We start from the raw sequence: 26,822 nt of genomic DNA on the forward strand, positions 1-26,822 counted from the left end.
TATCCATGGCTTTGCGGATATTAGTGCATCTCTGTCTGAGAATAGCAGGCAAGGATATAGCACTCTATTTTCAAGTGGACTTCTGTGTAGATAATGGATCGTCTTCCTGTCAGGAAATGGCTGACCGTGCTCCAGGATAAATCTCTGCATGACATACCTATCATCTAATGCACTTATGTACCAACTGGTACCATGTCGGCACGCGCGCCATCAGCCTGCGGAGGAAGACCGGATGCTGCCCTGTCATCACGCCAGGCGTTCTTGTTCCTGATTAGAAGTGAGAGTATTGTAAGAGTGATTGTGGTGACACAAACATGGGGGCCTGCAGGAGGACAAACTCAGTTGTTGAGTAAATTCCCCTTATTTGTTTGTGATGTGATTAAGAATGAAGCTTTTCATCAAGGTCCATTCTTGTGTATGACGCACCGGGAGACCGGGGCACACCTCACCGGACGTTACACAGTACCACTTCCACAGGGCAATCAACTCACCGGACATTACACAGTACCACTTCCACATGGTAATAACCTCACCGGACATTACACAGTACCACTTCCACAGGGCAATCAACTCACCGGACATTACACAGTACCACTTCCACAGGGCAATCAACTCACCGGACATTACACAGTACCACTTCCACAGGGCAATCAGTGAAGATTATACAGTATACCACCCTGTGTTATGACGGCCCTCTGTTACTTCTCCTGGAAATCTATGAATAAATTGATAACTAGGTGTTACTGTGGACAATAAAAAAGGCTGTGCGACATTGCGGGACACTTGGAAGTGATAAGGGCAATTGAAAAATGTATTTATCTACTTATACTTTTCCAGGAAGAATAACAGAGGTGAGGTATAGTGGAATAAGGTTACCTATGCTCTTAGTACCATAATACAGCAGTGGCCGTGCGAGTACCCTACCACTGGGGTACTCAGGGACCTACGTGAACTTTGTGAACATTACAATAAATAACATGGCAACAGCTTCAAGGCCCACTACCTGAGAGGGCTCGTTGGTTTGGGAACTCCTCTGTCCTTTAGGATTCTGGTTTGGCAGATAATCTCTAGTCATGTTTTAAGGCTCTCTTATTAGTCAAGCATTACAAAGTCAGCTCCTTTCCTTCCAGAGGTGTATACTTTTTCCCTAGGAGGATTGCCTCTGTACACCAGGAAAGTGATCTCCCCAAGTAGACACATTACCCCATCCATGAAATGCCTTGCAGTGTCCTAGTACAGATCCTGCTGCCTAAATTGTATTGGTTGTAGTCTGGTTGCAGTGTAGTAAAACTCATCAAAGCTACATCATGAAAACCTAAGCTTAAAGCACATGGGGTTAACTTGTGAACTCCAGAGTGATATATCCTGCTCTTCCTGAGAAGGAGAGATTGTCCAGACACATAAGTTTCACAGGTGCCCTTTAGTTTTGCCTTGTACCTGTGCCTTGTCCTCCACCTAGAAATAGTGCTCATTGCTACTGCATCTCCATACAGACCTGCATACTGCCATAGGAAACTGGAGCTCACCCCACAGCCCTAATTCTAATTATTGCCTTGTAGACTGGAAGAACCTTGTTCACAATCCATGATCCATCCATGATTTAATTTGTTATGCACCCAACAAAGTTTTCAGAATTTCTTTATAACACAGGATACAATACATGTTCTTCATAACAAGTCTCTATAAAAGTCAACTATACAGATGGGAGATGAGCTATTTACACAGTCCACATGTACACAGCTGGAAGCAGAAGTAACACTTAGCGCTCAGAGAGGTCATCGTAGGTCACACTCTGGAGTCCATGGCGTACATCTTCCCAGTGGCAGTTCTTCCATACTTGTATACAGATCTTTGGTTCCTAGAAGATGATCCTATATCTAAGAAAAATTTAACATTTTTATATCTATCTATGTATCTATCTAATATATATATCTAATACTAGAAAATGTACCCGGCGCTGCCCAGGTATAAAGTGTCAGTGTGTTAATTAGATTTGTTTTAAGGTGCCCAGGAGGCCAAGCTAAAGGTATTGTTTCATCTGAGTTAATCAGTGGAATTAGTGTATACCTGTAGTGCATAGTTGGAGGGGTTCTGTATACCCACAATGTATAGTTTTTAGGGGTCTCGCATATTTGTAGTGCATAGTTGGGGGGGCTGTATACCTATAGTGTATAGTTGGGGGGGTCCTGTATACCTGTAGTGTGTAGTTGAGGGGGGGCTGTATACCTGTAGTGTATAGTTGAGGGAGGTCCTGTATACCTGCAGTGTACAGTTGGTGAAGGTCCTGTATACCTGTACTGTACAGTTCGGGGATCCTGTATACCTGTAGTATATAGTTGGTGCTGTATACCTGTAATGTATAGTTGGTGGAGGTCTTGTATACCTGTAGTTTATAGTTTGAGGGTCCTGGATACCTGTAGTGTATAATTGGTGGAGGTCTTGTATACCTGTAGTATATAGTTTGGGGGTCCTGTATACTTGTAGTGCATAGTTTGAGGGTCCTGTATAACTGTAGTATAGAGTTGGTGGAGGTCCTGTATACCTGTAATGTATAGTTTGGGGTCCTATATACCTGTAGTATATAGTTGGTGAAGTTCCTGTATACCTGTAGTATATAGCTTTGGGGTCCTGTATACTTGTAGTATAGAGTTGGTGAAGGAGCTGTATACCTGTAGTAAAGAGTTGGTGTAGGTCCTGTATACCTATAGTGTATAGTTTTGAGGTCCTGTATACCTGTAGTGTATAGTTTGGGGTCCTATATACCTGTATTATATAGTTGTTGGAGTTCCTGTATACCTGTAGTCCTCCTTATAGATTGCCCGCTGTGTTGTTCCCCTTACAAATGGCCCCCAGTGTTGTCCCTCCCCATATATATAGCCCCCAGTGTTTTCCCCATATATATAGCCCCAAGTGTTGTCTCTCCCCATATATATATATATATATATATATATATATATAGCCCCAAGTGTTGTCGCCTCCCCATATATATATAGCCCCCAGTGTTGTGCCTCCCCATATATGCAGCCCCCAGTGTTGAGCCTCCCCCATATAGCCCCCAGTGTTGTCCCTCCCCCATATATATAACCCCCAGTGCTGTGCCTCCCCCATATATATTTCCCCCAGTGCTGTGCCTCCCCTATATATATAGCCCCCAGTGCTGTGCCTCCCCCATATATATAGCCCCCAGTGCTGTGCCTCCCCCATATATATAGCCCCCAGTGCTGTGCCTCCCCATATATATACAGCCCCCAGTATTGTGCATCCCCCATATATATAGCCCGCAGTGCTGTGCCTACCCCATATATATAGCCCCCAGTGCTGTCCCTCCCCTATATATACAGCCCCCAGTGCTGTGCCTCCCCCATATATATACAGCCCCCAGTGCTGTCCCTCCCCCATATATACAACCCCCAGTGCTGTGCCTCCCCCATATATATATACAGCCCCCAGTATTGTGCATCCCCCATATATATATATATATATAGAGTACAGAAACTCTGCGGCACACAAATAGTGAAAAAAACGTGTAATACGTGGATTTATTCCATCAAAAAGTATACAGCAACAGCATAAGTGATACACGACGTTTCGGCGTCTTCTACGCCATTTTCAAGTGCAAATACAACAACAACTCACTCAGGTTAAATACATCACACTTAATTATAGCAGGGCAGTGATTGGTGAAAAAACATATCAGACGTTCAGAGGTTAATCTATTGTTGCTCCACCTTCCGAAAGTCCATTGGTGTAATCTAGTGTCTCTCAAACTATTATGAGCCCGAAGGCACATCTGTGTATAATCTCATAGACGACGTCTTCATGTTGTGGGGTGGCAACATGGAGGAATTATGTGACTTTGTCAATACATTGAACACTATCGATGAGACAATAAAATTCGTGGCACATATGGACTACAAAACTATCAATTTTTTGGATGTACAGGTGACTATTGAAAATAGTCGACTTACCACTGACCTTTTTACAAAGGCAACAGATTGTAACAATATTTTACACTTTAACAGCTGTCACCCTAATAACATGATAAAATCACTTCCATATTCCCAGATGCTGAGAGCCAGGAGGGTGATACAAAAAGAGGAACATCTGGAGAGAGCCTTGAACAAAATGGTAAAGGATTTCACTGAGAGGGGATATCCTAAAAAATTATTACAGGAATGTACATCACGGGTAAAAGATATTGATAGAGAGAAATTATTAAAACCTAAATCTAACGGGAACAAAAGTGAACGCATACCATTTGTCAGTACCTACTCACATGTATCCAAGAAAGTCAATCAAATTATCATGAAACACTGGTATATTGTACGGCAACAACATAACAATATACCAGAGTTTCAAGTACCTCCACTTTTTTCCTATAGAAGGACTGGAAATGTTCGTGATAGAATAATCTCAAGTGATGTAAACAGGAGAGAAGGAGAAAAACAACGTACACTGGCCCCAGGGGGTAAGGGCTCTTACCCTTGTCGGGTTTGTGTAAATTGCAAACACATGATTAAGACCAAAACATTCATACATCCAACTACGAAAAAGGAATATCCAATTTCTCAATACTTTACATGCAATACGGACTGGGTAATCTATGTATTGAAATGCCCGTGTGATAAATTGTACGTGGGTGAGACCACACTAGATGTAAAAACCCGGATTACCCAACACAGATATAGTATTAGAAAGGGCAGGATGGACCTACCAGTGTCGAAACATTTTGTTGAGGCAGGGCATGGTGAGAGAGATTTAAAATTTCTAATATTGGATCGTATTACTGTACCGAAGAGAGGTGGTAATAGAAAGATGCTATTATTACGTAAAGAGCTATTTTGGATTCATGAACTTCAGTCCCTAGCCCCGTATGGGCTGAATGTTGAGTATAAAGTGAACAATCTTATGTTTAAGTAGTTCCCACGACTAGAGTGCAACCATTTTCCTGTCTCAGAGACTAAAGTGTAAGAATGAATTAGAACAACTCACGCATTATTTATGTAAATTTTTATGTTTTTATTTAATATATATATGTACTAATGTGAGATTCTCTATTTGCAGATTATTGCGTTTATCGTGATTGTGACACGAAAGACAACTCCACCGAATTGCTATTCTACAAGCCGATGCAAAAATAAACTCGAAAAATGCGATCTAACTTCAGTTATTGTTCAGATGCAGCGTCTTCTAAGCGGTATATCCGAACCTGGAGAGGCAACCCTGGGGGGTGGATCCCGATGTCCATGGGGGCGGTTGTGCATCCTGTGGATATGCCGGGTTCCTGTTGGTGATTCCTTGTCCGGAGGGAGGAGGATCGTCGGCGGCTCCAAAGGGTTCTCCTTACGATTAATGTGATGACGCGCTAAGCACCTGATCTCTGACATATACGTCATTTCGCAAACAGCATCGGACTTGAATTAATCTACATGCGGTGGAGATGCCTTTTGTGAAAATATACTTTTTTATATATATCTATCGTATATACATCTATCGTATGAATATGCCTATTCAAGTCTTTCACTAAAAGTTTTTTATAACACTTTGTGTTTGCACTCCTACACTGGGTGTGTGTGAACTGCATCTAAGGACACTAAAAGGATATGGAAGGACTTGGACTGAGATTATACACAGATGTGCCTTCGGGCTCGTAATAGTTTGAGAGACACTAGATTACACCAATGGACTTTCGGAAGGTGGAGCAACAATAGATTAACCTCTGAACGTCTGATATGTTTTTTCACCAATCACTGCCCTGCTATAATTAAGTGTGATGTATTTAACCTGAGTGAGTTGTTGTTGTATTTGCACTTGAAAATGGCGTAGGAGACGCCGAAACGTCGTGTATCACTTATGCTGTTGCTGTATACTTTTTGATGGAATAAATCCACGTATTACACGTTTTTTTCACTATTTGTGTGCCGCAGAGTTTCTGTACTCTATGTGAACTGAGCCTTGGTCTGGGACCCGTCTGCAGGCACCTATTCGTAGCTTTTGGGAGTGCTGCATATCTCAACTACATATATATATATATATATATATATATATATATACATACATACAGCCCCTAGTGCTGTGCATCCCCCATATATATATATATATATATATATATATATATATATATATATATATATGGGATGCACAGCACTAGGGGTTGTATATATATATATATATATATATATATATATATATATATAGGGGATGCACAGCACTAGGGGCTGTATATATATATATATATATATATATATATATATATATATACAGCCCCTAGTGCTGTGCATCCCCCATATATATAGGCAGAGCCACCACTGAGCTCAGTGTGCGCCGCGGCGGCTGGGACTTCCGGTACAGGGTGCGCGTCACTTCCGCGACATCAGTGATGTCGCTGCCTGGGATTTCGCCTGGAAGCTGCTGATGGGGCGGGGGCAACACTCTTGTGATCGCAAGCAATTGCTGCTTGCGGTCACAAGAGTGATTGACAGAGCGGGAAGCCTATGGCTTCTCGCGCTGTCAATCAGAACACTGAACACCCGGGAGGCCCACTCGGCCACCGGGTGTTGTAGGCAGTAAGCTCCGGGGGCCCAGTCCACGGGCCCCCCGATGCTAGGGGCCCCGTAACAGCCGCTACGGCGGTAGTTCCGCCCCTGACTGTATAGATGGAGTAGGGGGTCCTGTATATACATGTACTGTATAGATGGAGTAGGGGGTCCTGTATATACATGTACTGTATAGATGGAGTAGGGGGTCCTGTATATACATGTACTGTATAGATGGAGTCGGGGGTCCTGTATATACATGTACTGTATAGATGGAGTAGGGGGTCCTGTATATACATGTACTGTATAGATGGAGTAGGGGGTCCTGTATATACATGTACTGTATAGATGGAGTAGGGGGCCCTGTATATACATGTACTGTATAGATGGAGTGGTGGGTCTACCAGTTATTACTGTGGATGTTGTGAGGCAGCTTCCCTAGCAACCATTGCTCCCTGTGAAAATGAAAGCAGTAATCCTATTGGTTGCTAAGGCTCCAACTGCCGTTTACTGCTGGAGACATGCAGCTAATGTGTTTGCAGTGAGGAGATTTTCCCATTCATCTCTATGGGGCGCTCTTTCCCCTCCCCCTCCCCTCCTGTACATCTGGCGGGGACTGGACCTTCGCAATAACCTTCCCGGACACCCTATGTATTTGTGTGCCAAATTTGGGGTCAAACGATTCAGGCGTTTGGAAGTCTATTTGGGACAGACAGACAGACTTTCATTTTTATGATATATATATATATATATATATATATATATATATATATATATACTAGAAAATGTACCCGGCGCTGCCCAGGTATAAAGTGTCAGTGTGTTTATTAGATTTGTTCTAAGGTGCCCAGGAGGCCAAGCTAAAGGTATTGTTTCATCTGAGTTAATCAGTGGAATTAGTGTATACCTGTAGTGCATAGTTGGAGGGGTTCTGTATACCCACAATGTATAGTTTTTAGGGGTCTCGCAGTTCGGGGGTCCTGTATACCTGTAGTAAATAGTTTGAGGGTCCTGTATAACTATAGTATAGAGTTGGTGGAGGTCCTGTATACCTGTAGTGTATAGTTTGGGGTCCTATATACCTGTAGTATATAGCTGGCAGAGTTCCTGTATACCTGTAGTATATTTGGGGTCCTGTATACTTGTAGTATAGAGTTGGTGAAGGTGCTGTATACCTGTATTATAGAGTTGGTGTAGGTCCTGTATACCTGTAGTGTATAGTTTTGAGGTCCTGTATACCTGTAGTGTATAGTTTGGGGTCCTATATACCTGTAGTATATAGTTGGTGGAGTTCCTGTATACCTGTAGTGTATAGTTTTGGGGTACTGTATACCTGTAGTGTATAGTTTGGAGTCCTGTATACCTGTAGTATATAGTTGGTGGAGGTCCTGTATACCTGAAGTATATAGTTGGTGGAGGTCCTGTATACCTGTAGTATATAGTTTTGGGGTCCTGTATACCTGTAGTGTAAAGTTTGGGGTCCTGTATACCTGTAGTATATATTTTTGTGTTGGTCCCGTGCACCTGTAGTGTATAGTTTTGGGGTCCTGTATACCTACAGGGTTGTATTTACCCGTATGGCAGTGTTATTCAGTCACAGTGTGTCGGTATTGGTCATGTCTGGTATGGCGGTGTTATCCAGTCACAGTATGGCGGTATTGGTCAGGTCTGGTGTGGCGGTGTTATCCAGTCACGGTATGGTGATATTGGTCAGGTCTGGCATAGCGGTGTTATCCAGTCACAGTATGGCAGTATTGGTCAGGTCTGATATGATGGTGTTATCCAGTCACAGTATGGCGGTATTGGTCAGGTCTGGTATGACAGTGTTATCCAGCACAGTATGGCGGTATTGGTCAGGTCTGGTGTGGCGGTGTTATCCATTCACAGTATGGCGGTATTGGTCAGGTCTTATATGACAGTGTTATCCAGTCACAGTATGGCGGTATTGGTCAGGTCTTATATGACAGTGATATCCAGTCACAGTATGGCGGTTTTGGTCAGGTCTGGTGTGGCAGTGTTACCCAGTCACAGTTTGGTATACCTGTCGTGCCCTGTATATATATGTACTGTATAGATGGAATAGGGAGCCCTGTATATACATGTACTGTATAGATGGAGTAGGGGTCCTGTATATACATGTACTGTATAGATGGAGTAGGGGGTCCTGTATATACATGTACTGTATAGATGGAGTAGGGGGTCCTGTATATACATGTACTGTATAGATGGAGTAGGGGGCCCTGTATATACATGTACTGTATAGATGGAGTAGGGGGCCCTGTATATACATGTACTGTATAGATGGAGTAGGGGTCCTGTATATACATGTACTGTATAGTAGGAGTAGGGGGTCCTGCATATACATGTACTGTATAGATGGAGTAGGGGGCCCTGTATATACATGTACTGTATAGATGGAGTAGGGGGCCCTGTATATACATGTACTGTATAGATGGAGTAGGGGGTCCTGTATATACATGTACTGTATAGATGGAGTAGGAGGTCCTGTATATACATGTACTGTATAGATGGAGTAGGGGGTCCTGTATATACATGTACTGTATAGATGGAGTAGGGGGTCCTGTATATACATGTACTGTATAGATGGAGTAGGGGGCCCTGTATATATATGTACTGTATAGATAGAGTAGGGGGCCCTGTATATATATGTACTGTATAGATGGAGTAGGGGGTCCTGTATATACATGTACTGTATAGATGGAGTAGGGGGTCCTGTATATACATGTACTGTATAGATGGAGTAGGGGGTCCTGTATATACATGTACTGTATAGATGGAGTAGGGGGCCCTGTATATACATGTACTGTATAGATGGAGTAGGGGGCCCTGTATATACATGTACTGTATAGATGGAGTAGGGGGCCCTGTATATACATGTACTGTATAGATGGAGTAGGGGGCCCTGTATATACATGTACTGTATAGATGGAGTAGGGGGTCCTGTATATACATGTACTGTATAGATGCAGTAGGGGCTCCTGTATATACATGTACTGTATAGATGGAGTAGGGGGCCCTGTATACATGTACTGTATAGATGGAGTAGGGGGTCCTGTATATACATATACTGTATAGATGGAGTAGGGGGTCCTGTATATACATATACTGTATAGATGGAGTAGGGGGTCCTGTATATACATGTACTGTATAGATGGAGTAGGGGGTCCTGTATATACATGTACTGTATAGATGGAGTAGGGGGCCCTGTATACATGTACTGTATAGATGGAGTAGGGGGCCCTGTATATACATGTCCTGTATAGATGGAGTAGGGAGCCCTGTATATACATGTACTGTATAGATGGAGTAGGGGGTCCGGTATATACATGTACTGTATAGATGGAGTAGTGGGTCCTGTATATACATGTACTGTATAGATGGAGTAGGGGGTCCTGTATATACATGTACTGTATAGATGGAGTAGGGGGCCCTGTATATACATGTACTGTATAGATGGAGTAGGGGGTCCTGTATATACATGTACTGTATAGATGGAGTAGGGGGTCCTGTATATACATGTACTGTATAGATGGAGTAGGGGGTCCTGTATATACATGTACTGTATAGATGGAGTAGGGGGTCTACCAGTTATTACTGTGGATGTTGTGAGGCAGCTTCCCTAGCAACCATTGCTCCCTGTGAAAATGAGAGCAGTAATCCTATTGGTTGCTAAGGCTCCAACTGCCGTGTCTGCTGCAGCTAATTATATCACCTGTGTTTGCAGTGAGGAGATTTTCCCATTCATCTCTATGGGGCGCCTCTCTTTCCCCTCCCCCTCCCCTCCTGTACATCTGGCGGGGACGGGACCTTCGCAATAACCTTCCCGGGCACCCAATGTATCTGTGTGCCAAATTTGGGGTCAAACGGTTCAGGCGTTTGGAAGTCTATAGAGGACAGACAGACAGACAGACAGAAGGACAGATAGACAGACAGACTTTGATTTTTATGATATATATATATATATATATATATATATATATATATATATATATATATATATATATGTAAGAGATTCTCTTCCATTGTCTTTTATATGGAAAATCACATAAAAACACCACAGTTAAAAATTTTAGAATAAAAACCTGATTTCAATAACATGTAATTTTTTTGTGATACATTTCCTGTATGGGCTCTGTAAACTAATAGAAATGAATTACTATATTGTTTCTTTTTATATATGCTGTAGCACATAGTGATAAATGTGGCCTTTTCCTCTCCATGTTTGAATTTCATATTTTATAAATTTAATAAAAATGTAAATAATGAAAAAAATGAATGCCCACAAACCTCTGAATATGTAAAGACAGCAGGTGAGGACTATTGATGCCAGAAAGCAGCCAGAAGATCCAGCCATGCCCAACCAACAAGACCATCCAAATTCATAGTGGATGCCCAAGAAGACGTTCTTTAACACCAAGGTGGCTCTCTCCACGTAGACGTCCACCGCGTACCACACTGAGCCGATCATTCCTGGGATACCTGTTAAGGAGAATTTTGGTAGTGGAAACACCCTCTAAGTGCAGACTTCTGTGTTTCTGTGTATATCACTTAAGTAAGGAAGAGGCCCATTCCTAATACAGGGCAAGGTGGGACTTCCCTGGGCATCAAACCCTTTGGCAAAGTGGGGGAGGGGGGCAACAATCTATTGCCACAACCGGTGGGGCAGGTTTGCAGAACTGAGAATATATCTGGTTTGTGGTCTATACGTTGGTGGTTTGGTCTGTGGTCTGGTTAATCTTGGGGTCTAATGTCTGATACATTTAGTAATTTAGTGTTCTCATCTGGGGTCATAATTAATTATGGGGTCTAATACACTTACGCTTCTCATCTCGGATCTGGGGTCTGAGTTATTTTGGGGGCCAATATATTTAAGGTAATGAAGAAGGACATAAATATACATGGAAATATTGAGTTTGGTGTGGTGGTTGGAAGGGGGATTGATGTCTGCTCTGTTGACCTGGTAAGGAAAACTCATACCTCCAATTCCGAATATGAATCCAGCCATATAGCACATACGCAGCTTAATATGAGGTTCTTCCCTCAGGAACTTCACAGAGTCCATTCCAAGCACCAATATAATCAGTGCAAAACTGGCCAGGATATCGGCTGTGATCATAAGGGCTCGTGCGAGGACTATCTTCACTGTGGGATAAAGCAGCATTGTATTATTAGAATATAAAGGAATATATTGGCCTGTCAGGCATGTAATAGTGTATATACTATAGGTGACCTCATACAGCTCTGATTTACAAGGGATATGATCATGGAGGCAGCAAGGCATCTAGTGTGATAATGGTGGGTGGCATGATCCAAGAACAGGAATGGCACCCTTCATAGTAGGGTTATTATGTATGCACATTGCTTACTGGCACTCTCAAGTCTATCCTAGGCATAGATATGAATTTTTAGGTGGAGGACCATGATGACCATTATAATATTACCAAAGCTGATCGGTACTCACATGGGTGTTCGGCCAATATGGTGTCATACTGATCGCATGTTTTGATTCCATCCTGAGTATTGGTCACACATTCCCACCAAAGTCCTCGACATTTTTGACTGACCTGAGAAAAACAGTAACGTTTGTTTTACTTTAGAAAAAAAAATCTGGTTTCATGAATTTAACATTTTGTAGAAAACTAGAGTTGGTTCAAAGACCAAGGATAAAAACCAGGGACTCCTTAGTCTCTGCGCCCAGCCTGGTCTGCCCTGAACAAGCTTATATTTCCTACTCACACCAGATGTCCTGTCTAGTAATCTCATTGAGAAGAGTCCCTGCCAACCTAAATGGGTGATCATGCGGAACAAATCACATATGCGAATAGTAAAGATACAGATACAGGTGGCAGATGTCTCACGAGCTCCTGCCCAATAGATAACCGGTGGTAACATGTTGTGGGTATTTCTATAAATTAATTCATAATTACATTGGGCAAAATCATTGCCGTCTCGGGGTCTAAAATCTGAATTCAACCTGTTTTTTTTTCCCCTTGACCATGGTACAGGTGGAAACATTGAATAACTAACATGGTTGCAAGTACCCAGGACAAGGCAAGTGTTCTGCCCTCTATCCCAGCCTGACAAATGTAAATTTATTAGCAGTGTATACAGTGTATGCAGGCTCGGACTGGCCCACACGGGAGCAGGGGAATCCCCGGTGGGCCCTACCTCTTAGTGGGCCCCTGAGCAAAAGGTGGGCCTCCCTGTTTATCAGCTCCAGTATATAATATCCCAGCACTGCTGCATACACCTTTGAGTTATGTACACTCTTTTGTAATTCGCCCTATTATAAGTAAACCTGCTGACACGTTACGAGCAGTGCGCTAGCATTGCTGGTCACATAAACAGGTCTGTGCAAAGATGCTGCAGTAATGTGAAAGATGTGGTGCTTGTTATAACTGGTGTATGTAGTGTGGGCACCTAGAATCCAATTCCCTGGTGGGTAACAGAACAGAAACACACACCTTAAAGTGTCACTTTCAAACTCTAAATAATCAACAGATGTGATATAAAGTAAGTTTGCAATATACATTCATTATTGTTTTTGTTGTTCTCATGCTATAACACAAAGCTGTACTTACCAGAAATCCAGGTCCAGTCTCCTGAAGGCAGATTTTCTGACTTGTACTGGTTGAAAAAAACATACTAAACACACAAATTCCGGCCAGTAAAGAGAGTCACGGCTCATTGTGTTTTTCAATCACATGTCTGCCTTCTCTGTGAGCGCTCAGATGGCCTGGGATACACAGGACTTCCTGTTTTCTGACTGTTTCCTGTTTTTTGAGAAAGAAAGAGTCAGAAAACAGGAAGTGCCGTGTTCTTCATGATAGCTAAAAAAAAATGTATATAATGAATGTAAAGGGCAAACTTGCTTTATATCACATCTACTGTTGAATTAGATTTTGAAAGTTATAACGACAGGTACACTTTAAGTGAAGCCAGAAGGGGATAGTTGGAGGCATACACTGGCTCTTTAAAGAGATTCTTTTAGCTGGTTTATGTTCTCCTACCTAAGGGTAGCATAAACTAGTGACAGAGCAGCTGAACAGAATGATGTATCACTTACATTGTTCTGTGCAGCTGATCCAGAGATCTCCTCCTCAATAACATGGACAATAAGTAGTCCTCGCCATTGCGTGCATGAGCCCAGTAGTCCTTGATATTCATGAAAAGCAGAAAACTCCACCCACCAGCTGCTGATTGGCAGTTATCTATCCATGCTGTGTATAGGCAGTCACCTGTCAATCAGCAGCTGGAGGGCGGGGGGAGGGGTGTGGAAAGAATCATATTCTCCTGCATATTGGGAGAATGGCTGAACAGAATGATGTAGGTAATACACCGATCTATTCAGCATTTCTGTCACTAGTTTATGCTGCCCTCATTTAAGGCATCATACACCTAGTGACAGATTTCCCTTAAGTTGTAGCCAGTGCTTGCACATGGCCCCTAGAGGGCAGAACTGTAACTGCTGCCATGTTGGAAGTAGCAGGAGAGTGACCGGGGAGGAAGTGCAAGGAAAATGGCGGAGAGGTGGAGCAGAGAATGCAGCATGGCAGTGGTGAGTGTCTGGACATGTTGCCTGTACAGGGTGGCACCTACCAGTGTTATAAATGCCAATAACATATTGTGCCCCATTTCTGTACAGTATTGAGTACACTGTATGCATTGCCGCTCACTTCACAGTCATTGGACTGGAAGCGAGAGCAAGGTGACTGTACACTACTGTAGTATAGGACAATGCTTGCACTGTATAATTCCCACTTTATAATGGCCGGTAAGGTTAGCTGGCATTTGGTCTCTGGGCTGCCACTTGATATCACTGTGCTCTATGCACACTGCAGGACTTTTCCATTTCCTCTTGATATCTTCTTATTTCTAGTGTCGTTTACTTTCAGTAGCTAAATTACCATTTAGTATCCTGCAGTCTGTATGTGGAAGGAAAAATATCCTCGATGACATCAATCAGACCCATAGTAATCTAAGCGAACAATGTAAGTGAACAGGAAATGGGATGCCTGTCACGTACAATACGGCCTAATGGAACAGCGGCAGATAATAGAGTATTTCCAGTAGACGGAACTGTCTGAATTTTATCAGCAGAGACTACAAGCTGTGATTTATACAGTCATAAGGAACGCTGCCAAGAAAGTAGATCATAACACTAGTTGTCCTCAGTGTGCCATTCTGCTGTGAGGGTATTGCCAGGAATGTGGAAGTCATTTATTTTGCTTGTGCTGACTGGACCAAAAACAGATACGGCGGCTGTACCATAAGGGATAACGTCCCCGACATCAATCCTGGGCGGCTGATAGTGACAACTGCGGCAGCTTCATTTTCAGCATTATCTTATTATTATATTCTTGTAAAAATATTAGAAAACATTTTTCCTAAAATTAGAAGTTTTTCCTCTAAAAATGAGCTTCAGGGTCAGACTAGTCGACCATAGTAGCAGAGGACGTCTTATGGACCATCAGAGATCCTGTGGCACTATGGTGGACCAATCCTATGGCCCCATTGGTATGCCCTTGCTTTCACATAGGACAATGGTTCTGTTTTTTTCCCCAAAAACTCTGGCCATGCAGATTGGGTTGTTGATGCTCTTTGTGGCACCCAAAAGGAGGTGTATAACCAGCTATGCTCCAGTAGCAGAAGACAACCCCATTTGGACACAGCATGGAGGTCAATCACTTACCACTATGGCGTAACTTGCATTTCATCTTCAAAAGGAGAAGGCCGGTGTCCGGCAGCTGGCAGGGGGGAATTTGATATAGAGTACAAACTCACCTCTCCCCATGCTAGCAGTGAGCAGTGGGACCAGCCTCGGGACCACCACCAGAAGGCATTTACCCCAAGTTGCGATGACGTCACGACTTGTGGGAAAGTGCCTGTGTCGGCTGATGGACTAGACTGGCTGCTCAGTCAATCAGTGACTGGAGCAGCGTCTCACCCCAGTCACTGACTGGCTGAGTGGCCATTCCATCGGAGATCCTGGAGTCGGGTGAGGGTCCTGAGGCCGATCCCGCTGTTCACCGGGAGAGATGAGTTTGTACTAGTTTAATTCCCTCCGGCCCCTGCCGGCTGCCAGATTTAAAAAATGGCTGGACAACTCCTTAAAGAGAACCAATCACCTGAAATTAACTGTCCCTATAATAAAAGATTCTCTGTCCCTAAGTCTATTCCTGAAGATATAGATATTGATGACGTCACAGTGGTGCGTTCCAACGCTGGAACGCAAGGGACATAATCAAGATGGCGCCCGGCTTTACTGCACCGCTACAGAGGAGTAGGTAAAGTATAAGATACAGACTGCAAAGGCAGTCTGTATCTTCATGAAGTTTATTTCACCCACTCCTCTGTAGCGGTGCAGTAAAGCCGGGCGCCATCTTGATTACGTCCCTTGTGTTCCAGCGCTGGAACGCACCACTGACGTCATCAAGATGGCTGCCCCCGGCCTTACTGCTCCGCTCCGCTATACAGCTATAGGTGAAAGCATAAGATACAGACTGCACAGGCAGTCTGTATCTTCAGGAATAGCTAATAGGCCCAGTTAGGATATTCATACACAGCGATCTCACGCTGTATAGCGCGGGATCACTGTGTACATACAGAGCGGCGGCAAAGGCTCATGGGAGCCCTTCCTGCCGCTCGGCATGCCGGGAGCTTCCTGTCGCGCCGGCTCTTTTCAAAAGAGCCCGCGCGAGACAGGAAAAGAAAATAGGTATATTGCGAAAACGCGGCCCTAAAAGTAATTAATTCAAATTACAAATATTAATAAAATAACAATATTAATCTAATTATCGAAAAAAACATTTTTTAATTTCCGCCCATGATTGGTTCTCTTTAATGATACATTTTGTCTGTGCAAGAAAAGGCCTTTACAATTTTTTTTTTTCCAAACAATTTTGTTTACTCACCTCTAAGCTGTCATCTGCATTCACCATCCAGCAGTCAGTCCAGGTGGCCACAACCAAGAACAAGGTGGACACAAGAGCCAGGCACAGAGCCATGAATTGTAGCACCACGGTCAATCTCAAGCCTGGAGGACTCCAAAACACAAACAACTCTTTACACATCAAGGGGGAAAGCAGAAGTCATACAGGCAAATAAAAAGTCTAAATAGCCATATCTGTTTCATATGACCCATCACTATTATAAGTTCCAGATACTATGACTCTCTTAGTATTACACCTCTGGTCAAACTCCATTGTCAGAAAGGTCACACCAGTCAGGTTTTCAATGCAGGATTACATTGAACGATAGTAAGAACATTAAAGAAAACTCCTTGCAGAGTTCAAAACGCGTTGTACTGTATATAGCAAGTTATCCTGTTAATTTTTCTTTTTAACTATGTTCTTGCTTTTTAATTGATCCAAAGATATATTTTAGAGACGGGATTCAGTGGATGCCGGATTATCTCCCAAAGGCGAAGATGTTCTTACTATACTTACCCATGGCGGCACTTTCAGGAGTAAGTTGCATGTTGTTTTGCATGCACTAGCACTATAGGTGGAAGAAGGATTGGAGGCCACAACTAATACCCCTTTGATTAGCAAAATGGATCAAACTGACCTTGGATTATTTTCAGAATTCAAAGACCTGTCCACTGTAAGGGACACACCAAGGAATTATCGAGGATAAATTGAAGCAGATTCTGCTGCTCGTCCCCGCGCTCTCCTGCCAGTCCCATAGACTCCATTCTATGGTCAGGCAGATTCCACCATCCATCCAAAGAATGGACACCTTCACTCTTTGGGCGGATGACGGAATCTGCATGACCATAGAATGGAGCCTATGCGACTGGTGGAAATTCAAGTCGGAGCCTGTGGGGGTAGGGGTGGCGGTGGAGGTTTGGGGTGTGATTTAGCAACGGAATCTGCGGCAAGTTGTCTGCGTGATTTCCGTAGTGTGCACATACCCTTATGACCCAGGACTCCTTTTCTCATCAATGCCTCGTCTTTCCTAGAAATGTTCTCAGTAATGACCCATGTAACTTACAATTTTCTTTAATAGTGACCCCGAATGCTCAAACATGTTCCCATGACCCAGAGACCCTAGAGTGGGTCCCCAGTAATGACCCAAACCTCTAAGAACCGTCAAGGATTTGCGTAGAAGTGATAAAAACTTCTAGAGGGTGAATGATTCTCAGTTGATGGCTTTCGGGACATTTGCATTCACTCACAATAGATAAATGACTGTATTGTCCTCAGTTGGGATTCTACTGAGAGGATCATTTGTTCCATTATAATTTAATTTTCACTGTCTCCTATTGCTGCCTGGCTAACAATGAGTTGGATATCCATAAGAGGCGAATATTCATAGACTGAGACTATTATTTTTATTACTTTTATTATGCAGACAATGTATTCTGCAGCCATATACAAAAAGCTTCATCAGGGCTCAGAAGTGGTGAGAAGTGAGGCATAAGGGGAGAAGGAGAGGGATCGGTGAGTACAAATGAATACACATGGTCATGACACCCTCTAGTAGAGAGGTTAAGGTCACATCCATGGCCTGGTGGCTGATGGGGTCCAATGGCTCTTGGGTATAGGCAAGGCATTGAGGCCCTGGAGCTCCGCGTTACCCTTCTGGGATCACTATACATGCAAGTAGTTTGGATTTTGTATGACAGTTGCCTGGCAACCTAAAGGGGGGTAACTACCTATATGTACTGGGGGAAGATCGCTACTGTGGGAGGAGCAAAAAAATATATCTACTGGGAGACGTATACCTACTGGGAGACGTATACCTACTGGTGACGCATATCTACCTATGATGGTGAACCTAGCTACCTTAGGTGGGTGCAACTATCTACTAGGACCATCAGATCTGTACTAGGTGGAAGCTACTCACTGGGGGAGGCACCTAAGACACCTAGTAACCTACCGAGGGCACCAGCTACCTACCTGGGGGCACTTATGTACTTGGGGGGGGGGACCTGGTGACTACAGGGGAGCAATTACTTGCTTGGGGGGGCATTGATGTACCCACTAAGGGTGTATACCTACTAGATGCACATATTTAGGTTCACCTATCTTCCAGTGAAGGCCTCCTAGCTACCTAAAGGGTTGCCAAATACCTTCTGGGGGAGGCACTTATATACGTACTGGGGGGCAAATACTGGAGAAACAAATGCTAAACTGTATGAAACAAAAATGAGACACATATTGTATGGCGGTATTATATCCCCCTTGCATACTGCTATTATTGCTAATGTTGGTCTCTCTATACTGGTTTAGGTCACTAACAGTATGATGTGATAGCTGTATCACTATTATTCATCTCTTTCTATATACAGTATATATTTATATGTGTTCATGCTGTGGGTAGGGTAAGTCATTTATGCTACCTGCCTAGGGCTCCATAATGGCCAGCAGCACATATGATAATATTCCTCCATTGACCCTGTATAGTAACCCATGGTGTCTGTCTTCTGCTGAAAGCATCTGAGATTTTGTGCTTCCTCTCAGCCATCTTTTCCAGTCACCCCCATTGCTTCAAATAGTAGAGGAGGGAATCACTTAGATCAGTATATCAGGAAGGTGCTGTATGTACCAACCCCAACCTACAGGAAAAAGGGTCCAAAAAATACTTTACACATAAATCCTGGATAACAATGAAGATCAGATGAGAATTTGTAAAAGTGAGAAGATAAGAAATACAAGAAGTGCGAGACGTGAATGTTTGGATTCTGAGCGTCGCCCTCCTCCCTGGGGACGGATTTTAATTACTGTGATACTTAATATTCAGAGACATTTTTCCTCGCAAAGAAACAAAAGAATGGAAATGAGCTGAAGTCCCGAGGTAACTTTCCCAATCTGCATATCCTCTCATGTTAATGATCCCAAATTATTTGCTGTAAATCTCTCCCCAATGTTTAGTCTCAGTGACAAACATATTTCATCTTGTTCTCCAGCACGGAATATAAGTCATAAGTTATTTGTATAGCATCAACGGATTCCGCAGTCGTTTTTACACAAAATACAGGCGTTACATCACATTTACACATTACAGAATTAAATAATTAAAATAAAGAAACAAAAGGAGTGAGTGACCTGCTCAAAAGAGTTTACAGACTAGGAGGACTGGGGGTGATACAAGACCTTACAGACTAGGAGGACTGGGGGGACACAAGGGCTTACAGACTAGGAGGACTGGGGGGACACAAGAGTTTACAGACTAGGAGGACTGGGGGGACACAGGAGCTTACAGACTAGGAGGACTGGGGGGACACAAGAGCTTACAGACTAGGAGGACTGGGGGGACACAGGAGCTTACAGACTAGGAGGACTGGGGGGACACAAGAGCTTACAGACTAGGAGGACTGGGGGTGATACAAGAGCTTACAGACTAGGAGGAGGACTGGGGGGACACAAGAGCTTACAGACTAGGAGGACTGGGGGGACACAAGAGCTTACAGACTAGGAGGACTGGGGGGACACAAGAGATTACACACTAGGAGGACTGGGGGTGATACAAGAGCTTACAGACTAGGAGGACAGGAGGGGGGACGACTACACAAGAGCTTACAGACTAGGAGGACTGGGGGGGGGACAACGACACAAGAGCTTACAGACTAGGAGGACTGGGGGGGGGACGACGACACAAGAGCTTACAGATTAGGAGGACTACAGGGGGGGACGACGACACAAGAGCTTACAGACTAGGGGGACTGGGGGGGACAATGACACAAGGGCTTATGCAGTGTCCCAGAACAGCCCTTCTTATGCTCATACTTTTATTATAACCAGTTCTGCTATTTCATTCATTTATTGCATGTATATTCAGGTATCAGTGCCTAATGGTATTATGTCGCCTCCTAGTGTTCAAGTATGGTACTTCTCATGTATATTTCTCTGTATATGCCTAATGGTGTGATGATGCAATGGCTGGATGTCACGTGACTGTGCCCTGCTTCCATGGTAACACCAATGGTCATCAAGCTTTTGGCTGGGGTTACCATGTGACTTCCTGTTCTACCTCAGTCTTGTTTTCCACCTTAAGGAGACAAGTTCACAGTCTATTCCCTACCACAAAGGGGATAGGTTGTGTGTTTGTCCTCTCTCCCTGCTAAGAGAGAGGCCTGCGCGTGCTCTGCTGCTCCAGTCCACTGGCTGTGTTCCTGTCTCAAGTCTCAAGATTCTCATCTGGGTGTTGATTCTTCAGTCATTCTTCAGTTCCTCTCATCATCATCTTCTCTAATCATCCACAGCAAGTATTTCATTCAAGTCTCATTCCACCCAGCATCTCAACTTCAGTATCACTACTACTCCCATCATTCAGCACGCTACTCTCACAGCCTATTGCAGCATCACCCATTACTCTGCTTTATTCAAGATTGCCTTATTCCCGGTTGCATCCGGAGAGACTGTTGCTACCAGTTACCACCGTTACAATAAATATACAACTACCGTTGTTTCTGAACCTTGGCATTGGTGTGATAATTGGTGCCCTGACTAAGGACAACGAAGAATCGCATGCCCAGTATTCCCGCATGGTCAGGAGCCCGGTTTCCAGCTGTATCACCCTCGTGCCTAAACCGTGACCACATTATCCTACAGCTGCCCCGGTTCCTGCCTGTTAGCACCATCTATACTGCGGAGTGGCCCCTAGGGGCCAGGGCATAGCGCTTACAGTCTAGGAGGACTGGGGGGGGGGGGCAACAACACAAGGGCTTACAAACTAGGAGGACTAGGGGGACACAGGAGCTTACAGACTAGGAGGACTGGGGGGACACAGGAGCTTATAGACTAGGAGGAGGACTGGGGGGACACAAGAGCTTACAGACTAGGAGGACTAGGGGGACACAGGAGCTTACAGACTAGGAGGACTGGGGGGGACACAAGAGCTTACAGACTAGGAGGACTAGGGGGACACAGGAGCTTACAGACTAGGAGGAGGACTGGGGGGACACAGGAGCTTACAGACTAGGAGGACTGGGGGACACAAGAGCTTACAGACTAGGAGGACTGGGGGACACAGGAGCTTACAGACTAGGAGGAGGACTGGGGGGACACAAGAGCTTACAGACTGGGAGGACTGGGGGGGGGCACAGGAGCTTACAGACTAGGAGGACTGGGGGGACACAGGAGCTTACACACTAGGAGGACTGGGGGGACACAGGAGCTTACAGACTAGGAAGAGGACTGGGGTATGATACAAGAGCTTATAGACTAGGAGGAGGACTGTGGGGATGCAGGAGCTTACAGACTAGGAGGACTGGGGGGGGGGACACAAGAGATTACAGACTAGGAGGACTGGGGGGACACAAGAGTTTACAGACTAGGAGGACTGGGGGGCACAAGAGTTTACAGACTAGGAGGACTCGGGGACACAATAGATTACAGACTAGGAGGACTGGGGGTGGTACATGAGTTAAAAGACTAGGAGGACTGGGGGGCACAAGAGCTTACAGACTAGGAGGACTCGGGGGGACACAAGAGCTTACAGACTAGGAGGACGGGTTGACACAAGAGCTTACAGACTGGGAGGACTGAGGGACACAAGAGCTTACAGACTAGGAGGACTGAGGGACACAAGAGCTTACAGACTAGGAGGACTGGGGGACACAAGAGCTTACAGACTGGGAGGACTGGGGGGGACACATGAGCTTACAGACTATGAGGACTGGGGGGACACAAGAGCTTACAGACTAGGAGGACTGGGGGGACAAGAGTTTACAAACTAGGAGGTCTGGGGGTGGCACAAGAGACAGTAAGTGCTGGTCCAGCCATTGTGCATAGAATCAGAAAGTGCCTATAAGTGTTGGGTAAGCCAGTCACCCGCCAATCTCTACAGTGTAAAAAGTTAAAAGTGCAGGAAACCGTCTGAGAAATAAGGGGGACATTTATTACGTTTTTTTTGCCAGGCTTAAAAATGTCACTTTAATGCTGAAGCTCACCAGATTTATGTAGAGGTGCAATGCTTAGTGCGTATGCAGTGAAACCTAAACCAGCTAAGAGCCACTAAAAAAATGTTAACTGCGGCTGTGCTGCCCGCCCCCCTGTTACACCCTTTTCTTGCCCATCTGGAGCTAGTGGGGCAGAGAGACCGCTTGTGCATACATTTTTCACAAAACAAGCACTTGCGTATAGATTTATGTGCAAATGGGCTCTCTGCACCAAAAATGGTCAGTGCTCCACTTAATAAATGTCTCCCATCAAGTAGAAGGTGAGGAGACAGCAGAAGGGGAGAGACGAGTTTAGGGAATATTATAAGCCTGAAGAGATGCGTATTTAGGGCACGTTTGAAAAGTTTTGGGTATGAGTCTGAGGTTTTTGGGTAAAGCGTTCCAGAGAACTGGTGCAGCACAAGAGAAGTCTTGAAGGCCGGAGTGAGAGGTTCTGATTAAGGAAGATGTAAATGTAAGTGTGGTACTCGGCCAGTTATCGTAGATGTTGTTTGTCGTGACGCCAGCACTATTGTAGTGCACAGATGATGTTGGTACCTGCTTTGTATATGGCCGGTTTATGTCTAGAGATGATCGAACATCGGGAATTTTCAAGTTCGATTGAACTCGAACCTTCTTGAATTTTCGTCATTTGATTCCCGATGCCTTCCCGTTCCATGATGAATGTAGAAACAGCCTGAGTACCGCCTGGAAAACAGGGATACAGCCTATTACCTAGGCTGTGTCCCTGTTTTCCAGGCGGTTCTCAGGCTGTTTCCCCCTTCCCCACGGAACGGGAAGGCATCAGGAATCAAATGATGAATGTTCTAGAAGGTTCGAGTTCGATCGAACTTGAAAATTCCCGATGTTCGATCATCTCTATTTATGTCCCCAAATGGTCAGTAACCTCCGAGCTTGTTACGGGTCCCTTGGGCTCTTGTTACGGTAACCTGGAGTGGTAGTTGAACCACCCAGGATGTCGGTACCGCCACCCACAGAGAAGGGGAAAAATAACCCAAGGTGAACGGTGGTGTGTATGGTGCAGGTGCTGATAATGTTACTGGATAACGTTGCAGGTGAACAGTACACACTCACTGAAAATCTTGACCCAGACTTAAGTGCTGAATATGCTTTAGAAGTAGGTGCTTGGGAAAAATGAGAGCTTTGGTAGAAATAGTAGTAGTGCTTTGTAGACGTATAGAGAAGAGCAGAGGAGTTGCCAGTGGAGCCCTTGCCCAGTTTAGATCCTGTACCCTGCTGGAACTGTAGTGTGGATATATAGGTAATGAAGTGATTCTCGTAATCACATTTAGACCTATGTCTGACAACCTCCTGCCCCTTAGCTTCGTAGAAGCTGTTATAGGTGGGTAACACAAGCCCAAGTCATTGGTTATCTAGGTATAGCAAGGTGCCCGAGTTTTACCAGTCAACCTGCACTGCATAGTAGGATACATAGACCTTTTTACACTGGTTGCTTTGTCCTACTGGGGTTGATTCCTGGCGTGGGCTAGGGTATTCCTTTGTGGCAGCTCTCCCCTATGGTAGCTTAGCCCTGCATAGTAGAAATAGTGGTTGCCTCTCTGAAGGAAGTAATCTTTAACTGAGCTGATCTCTAACACATCCATCCTTATTGACCTCCAAGGACTAACTCACTTCCTTCACCTGTGTAACTCCTCCTACAGGGGTACTAAACCCTCCTGTGAGTGGTGGAGCTGAGTGTGGGTGAGAGAGAGGCTATAAAGGATAGAATAGATAAGAAAGAGCACCTCCTAGTGGTCATCACAAAATAAATGACACAGAACACTTAACCCATGACCTTCACCTGTGCATAAGAAATGGTACATACAAGAATAGTGACCTAGTGGGCAAACAAGGTACTACATCCACCACTTAACATGAGTGCGAATTTTAGGGCAGGGGCACAAGATAAACACCAGTGGTGGGACACCACATAAGATCATTAGCAGAACGCAGAGCACAGGTAGGATGGTAGGTGGAGATGAGGGAGGAGATGTATGGAGAGGCAAAGTTGTGGAGAGCTTTATGGGTGACGGTGAGGTGTGAACTGAATTCTGGACTTAATGGGTAACCAGTGTAGTAACTGGCACAGGGGGTATACATCAGTGTAACGGCTGGAGAGGAAGATGAGTCTGGCTGCCGCATTCAGGATAGACTGGAGAGGGGAGAGTGTAGAGAAAGGAAGGAAGACCGATTAGTAGGGAGTTACAGTAATCATGAAGAGAATGGATCAGGGTGACAGTCAGAGTCTGAGCGGTGTCAGTGGTGAGAAATGGGCGGATTCTGGAGATGTTTTTGAGATGTAAATGACAGGAGTGTGCTTGGATATATGGGGGTGAAGGATAGATTAGAGTCTATCTAGTCAGAGATAAATAGATGGATGGATGGATAGATGGATAGAAAGATAGATAGGAGATTGATAATAAATAAATATATAAAAAATATGGGAAGATAGATGAGTTGGTTTGTCCTTTACTGGGCTGGAATACATTGATATACTCTTTGCTGCTGTAATGAGTAGCACAGTAGACTGTGCTGTTACATATAAAGGCATTCAGTTAAAATGTATAGGCATATGCAAGCCTTTTTTTGTCTATAGGTAATATATGCCTCTGTATACTGTGACATCCAATAACCTGGCATCAAACCCATCAGGAAATCCTTCCAACATACAGTATGTCTCTGATGGACATTGCAAAACATATAGCTAGTATATATAGAGAATATCTCTGAAATGAGTAGGGAGAATAGATAGATGTCAGCGATATATTTCCATTTGTAAGTTGATAAGTTAAAATAATTTACATAGTAACATAGTATTTCCTATATTTTACCTTTGTTACATAGTTTGTAGTAATTTCCCTTGGAATAAAATGGGATGTGTAAGGTTACCTCCACTTTCTGCTCCCAGTACTCATGGTCGCCGTCCCGTGCAGGTGAAGTCCGACGCTCTTGGCCCCTCAGGACGTACTGACCTATAATAATGGACTATTTAAAAAAAAAAAGTCACTAGTAACCAGAGTGATCAGGTGAGGCCGGCCGCAGGTCCAAGTCACCTTCCAGTATTGGAAAGAAGGAGAAAGTGTAGGATTGGGGAAGGTGGAAGTCAATATCCTTGTTGAACTATTATAAGTCTTTCTAAGTCCAGTCAGATGTGCTTTGCATTCTTCAATGTGATTTGCGCAGCCATTAGCATGGTAATGGGGTGGAAACTGTGTGCAGTATCCAGGAAATCAGGTGTGAGCGTCTGTAAATGCTGTGGTTACTGCAGGACCGCGTGTGATGGAATACTCTACAGCAGGGTTAGGGAACCTACCTACCTGCAAAACTACAACTCCCATCATGCCTGGGCAGCCCGTTGCAACTGACGACCAATGACGTCCCAGATGAGTTGGATGGGAGTCCAACAACCAGCAGGCCACGGTGGAATGTTTAGGCCAAAGAGGCTGCTCATAGTAGTACAGGCAGCACCCATTCATTGGTCTCCCAACCCGTCGGCCCAGTAATATTGAACAGTGCTGACATCTCAGCTCATGCACATAGTGATCTGCCAGCGTAATGAACCAAGGTGTCTCAGGTCAAGGATTCTGTCCTTCTCAGTGTGTGACATTTGTATGGCGATAATGGGCATAGTGACAAAGAGTAGGCATCACACAATCAAACTGTATTGACTTGATTCAATTTCTGAAGTGTCACATGGATAAAATTTTATACCATTAAAGCCCCTGTGACACAACCACCCACATGCGTTTCATGTCCTTGGTCGTGCACGCCACCCATCCCATAAGGTGGTTTATTATTTTTGCCGGTATTAGATGGATCCTTCATGCCCAGAGCATAGGCGTATTACATGCCATGGAGAGGCCATAGCACAGTGTAGGGTCCATCCCGGGCATGAGGCCACCTTCTTGTGGTGGGATGGTTTAAACAATTTGCAAATGATATGCCAAGAGCCTCGTTATTTTTATGGATATTTTGGCGGTCTTTTTGGCGGATTTTATGGGCTGCTTTTGGCGATTTTCATGTCTGTAGTGGGTCTGTATCTTGCCATTGCGGTGAGCTGTTGCATTTTTTTTTTTTGGGTTTTTGTGTTTTTGCAATTTCAGCCATAGCAACGTGTTCCTGCCCTGCGTGAATGGTGTTGTAGAAGAGGTTGCCGAGTTTGTCTTTTTTGCCGATATTCTTTGCATCATGCTGTGATGTTATGTGTAAGGTTTTTACCATTATCATTATTTTCCCTGGGACTGCCATCATGTTTTTTTTATGTTTTTTTTTTCTTTTGAAGTAATTTTTAATGGAACCATGTAGTTATAATAAAGTTATAATTTTTTGGCTACAAATAGCTCAGCTTTTTTTGTATA

The 26,822-nt window shown here is 44.1% G+C and overlaps 1 protein-coding gene across 2 annotated transcripts; it reads right to left on the reverse strand.

Annotated features, from left to right (window-relative positions):
* Window positions 1-1,528: 1,528 nt before the first annotated feature.
* Window positions 1,529-25,379, reverse strand: LOC138769656 (claudin-16-like). 2 transcript variants are annotated; one of them, XM_069948266.1, is made up of 6 exons: window positions 25,354-25,379; window positions 16,472-16,601; window positions 12,019-12,121; window positions 11,535-11,699; window positions 10,845-11,036; window positions 1,529-1,877 (listed from the first exon to the last, which is right to left on the reverse strand). In XM_069948266.1, the coding sequence occupies exons 1-6, from the start codon at window positions 25,377-25,379 to the stop codon at window positions 1,786-1,788; spliced, it is 708 nt and encodes a 235-aa protein (XP_069804367.1). In that variant the 3' UTR covers window positions 1,529-1,785. The 2 variants fall into 2 exon arrangements, with proteins under 2 accessions (XP_069804367.1, XP_069804366.1); XM_069948265.1 differs by lacking the exon at window positions 25,354-25,379 and having other exon boundaries at window positions 16,472-16,630.
* Window positions 25,380-26,822: the final 1,443 nt, after the last annotated feature.

The sequence above is a fragment of the Dendropsophus ebraccatus genome, chromosome 12 (assembly GCF_027789765.1).
Source record: "Dendropsophus ebraccatus isolate aDenEbr1 chromosome 12, aDenEbr1.pat, whole genome shotgun sequence".
Lineage (NCBI taxonomy): Eukaryota > Metazoa > Chordata > Amphibia > Anura > Hylidae > Dendropsophus > Dendropsophus ebraccatus.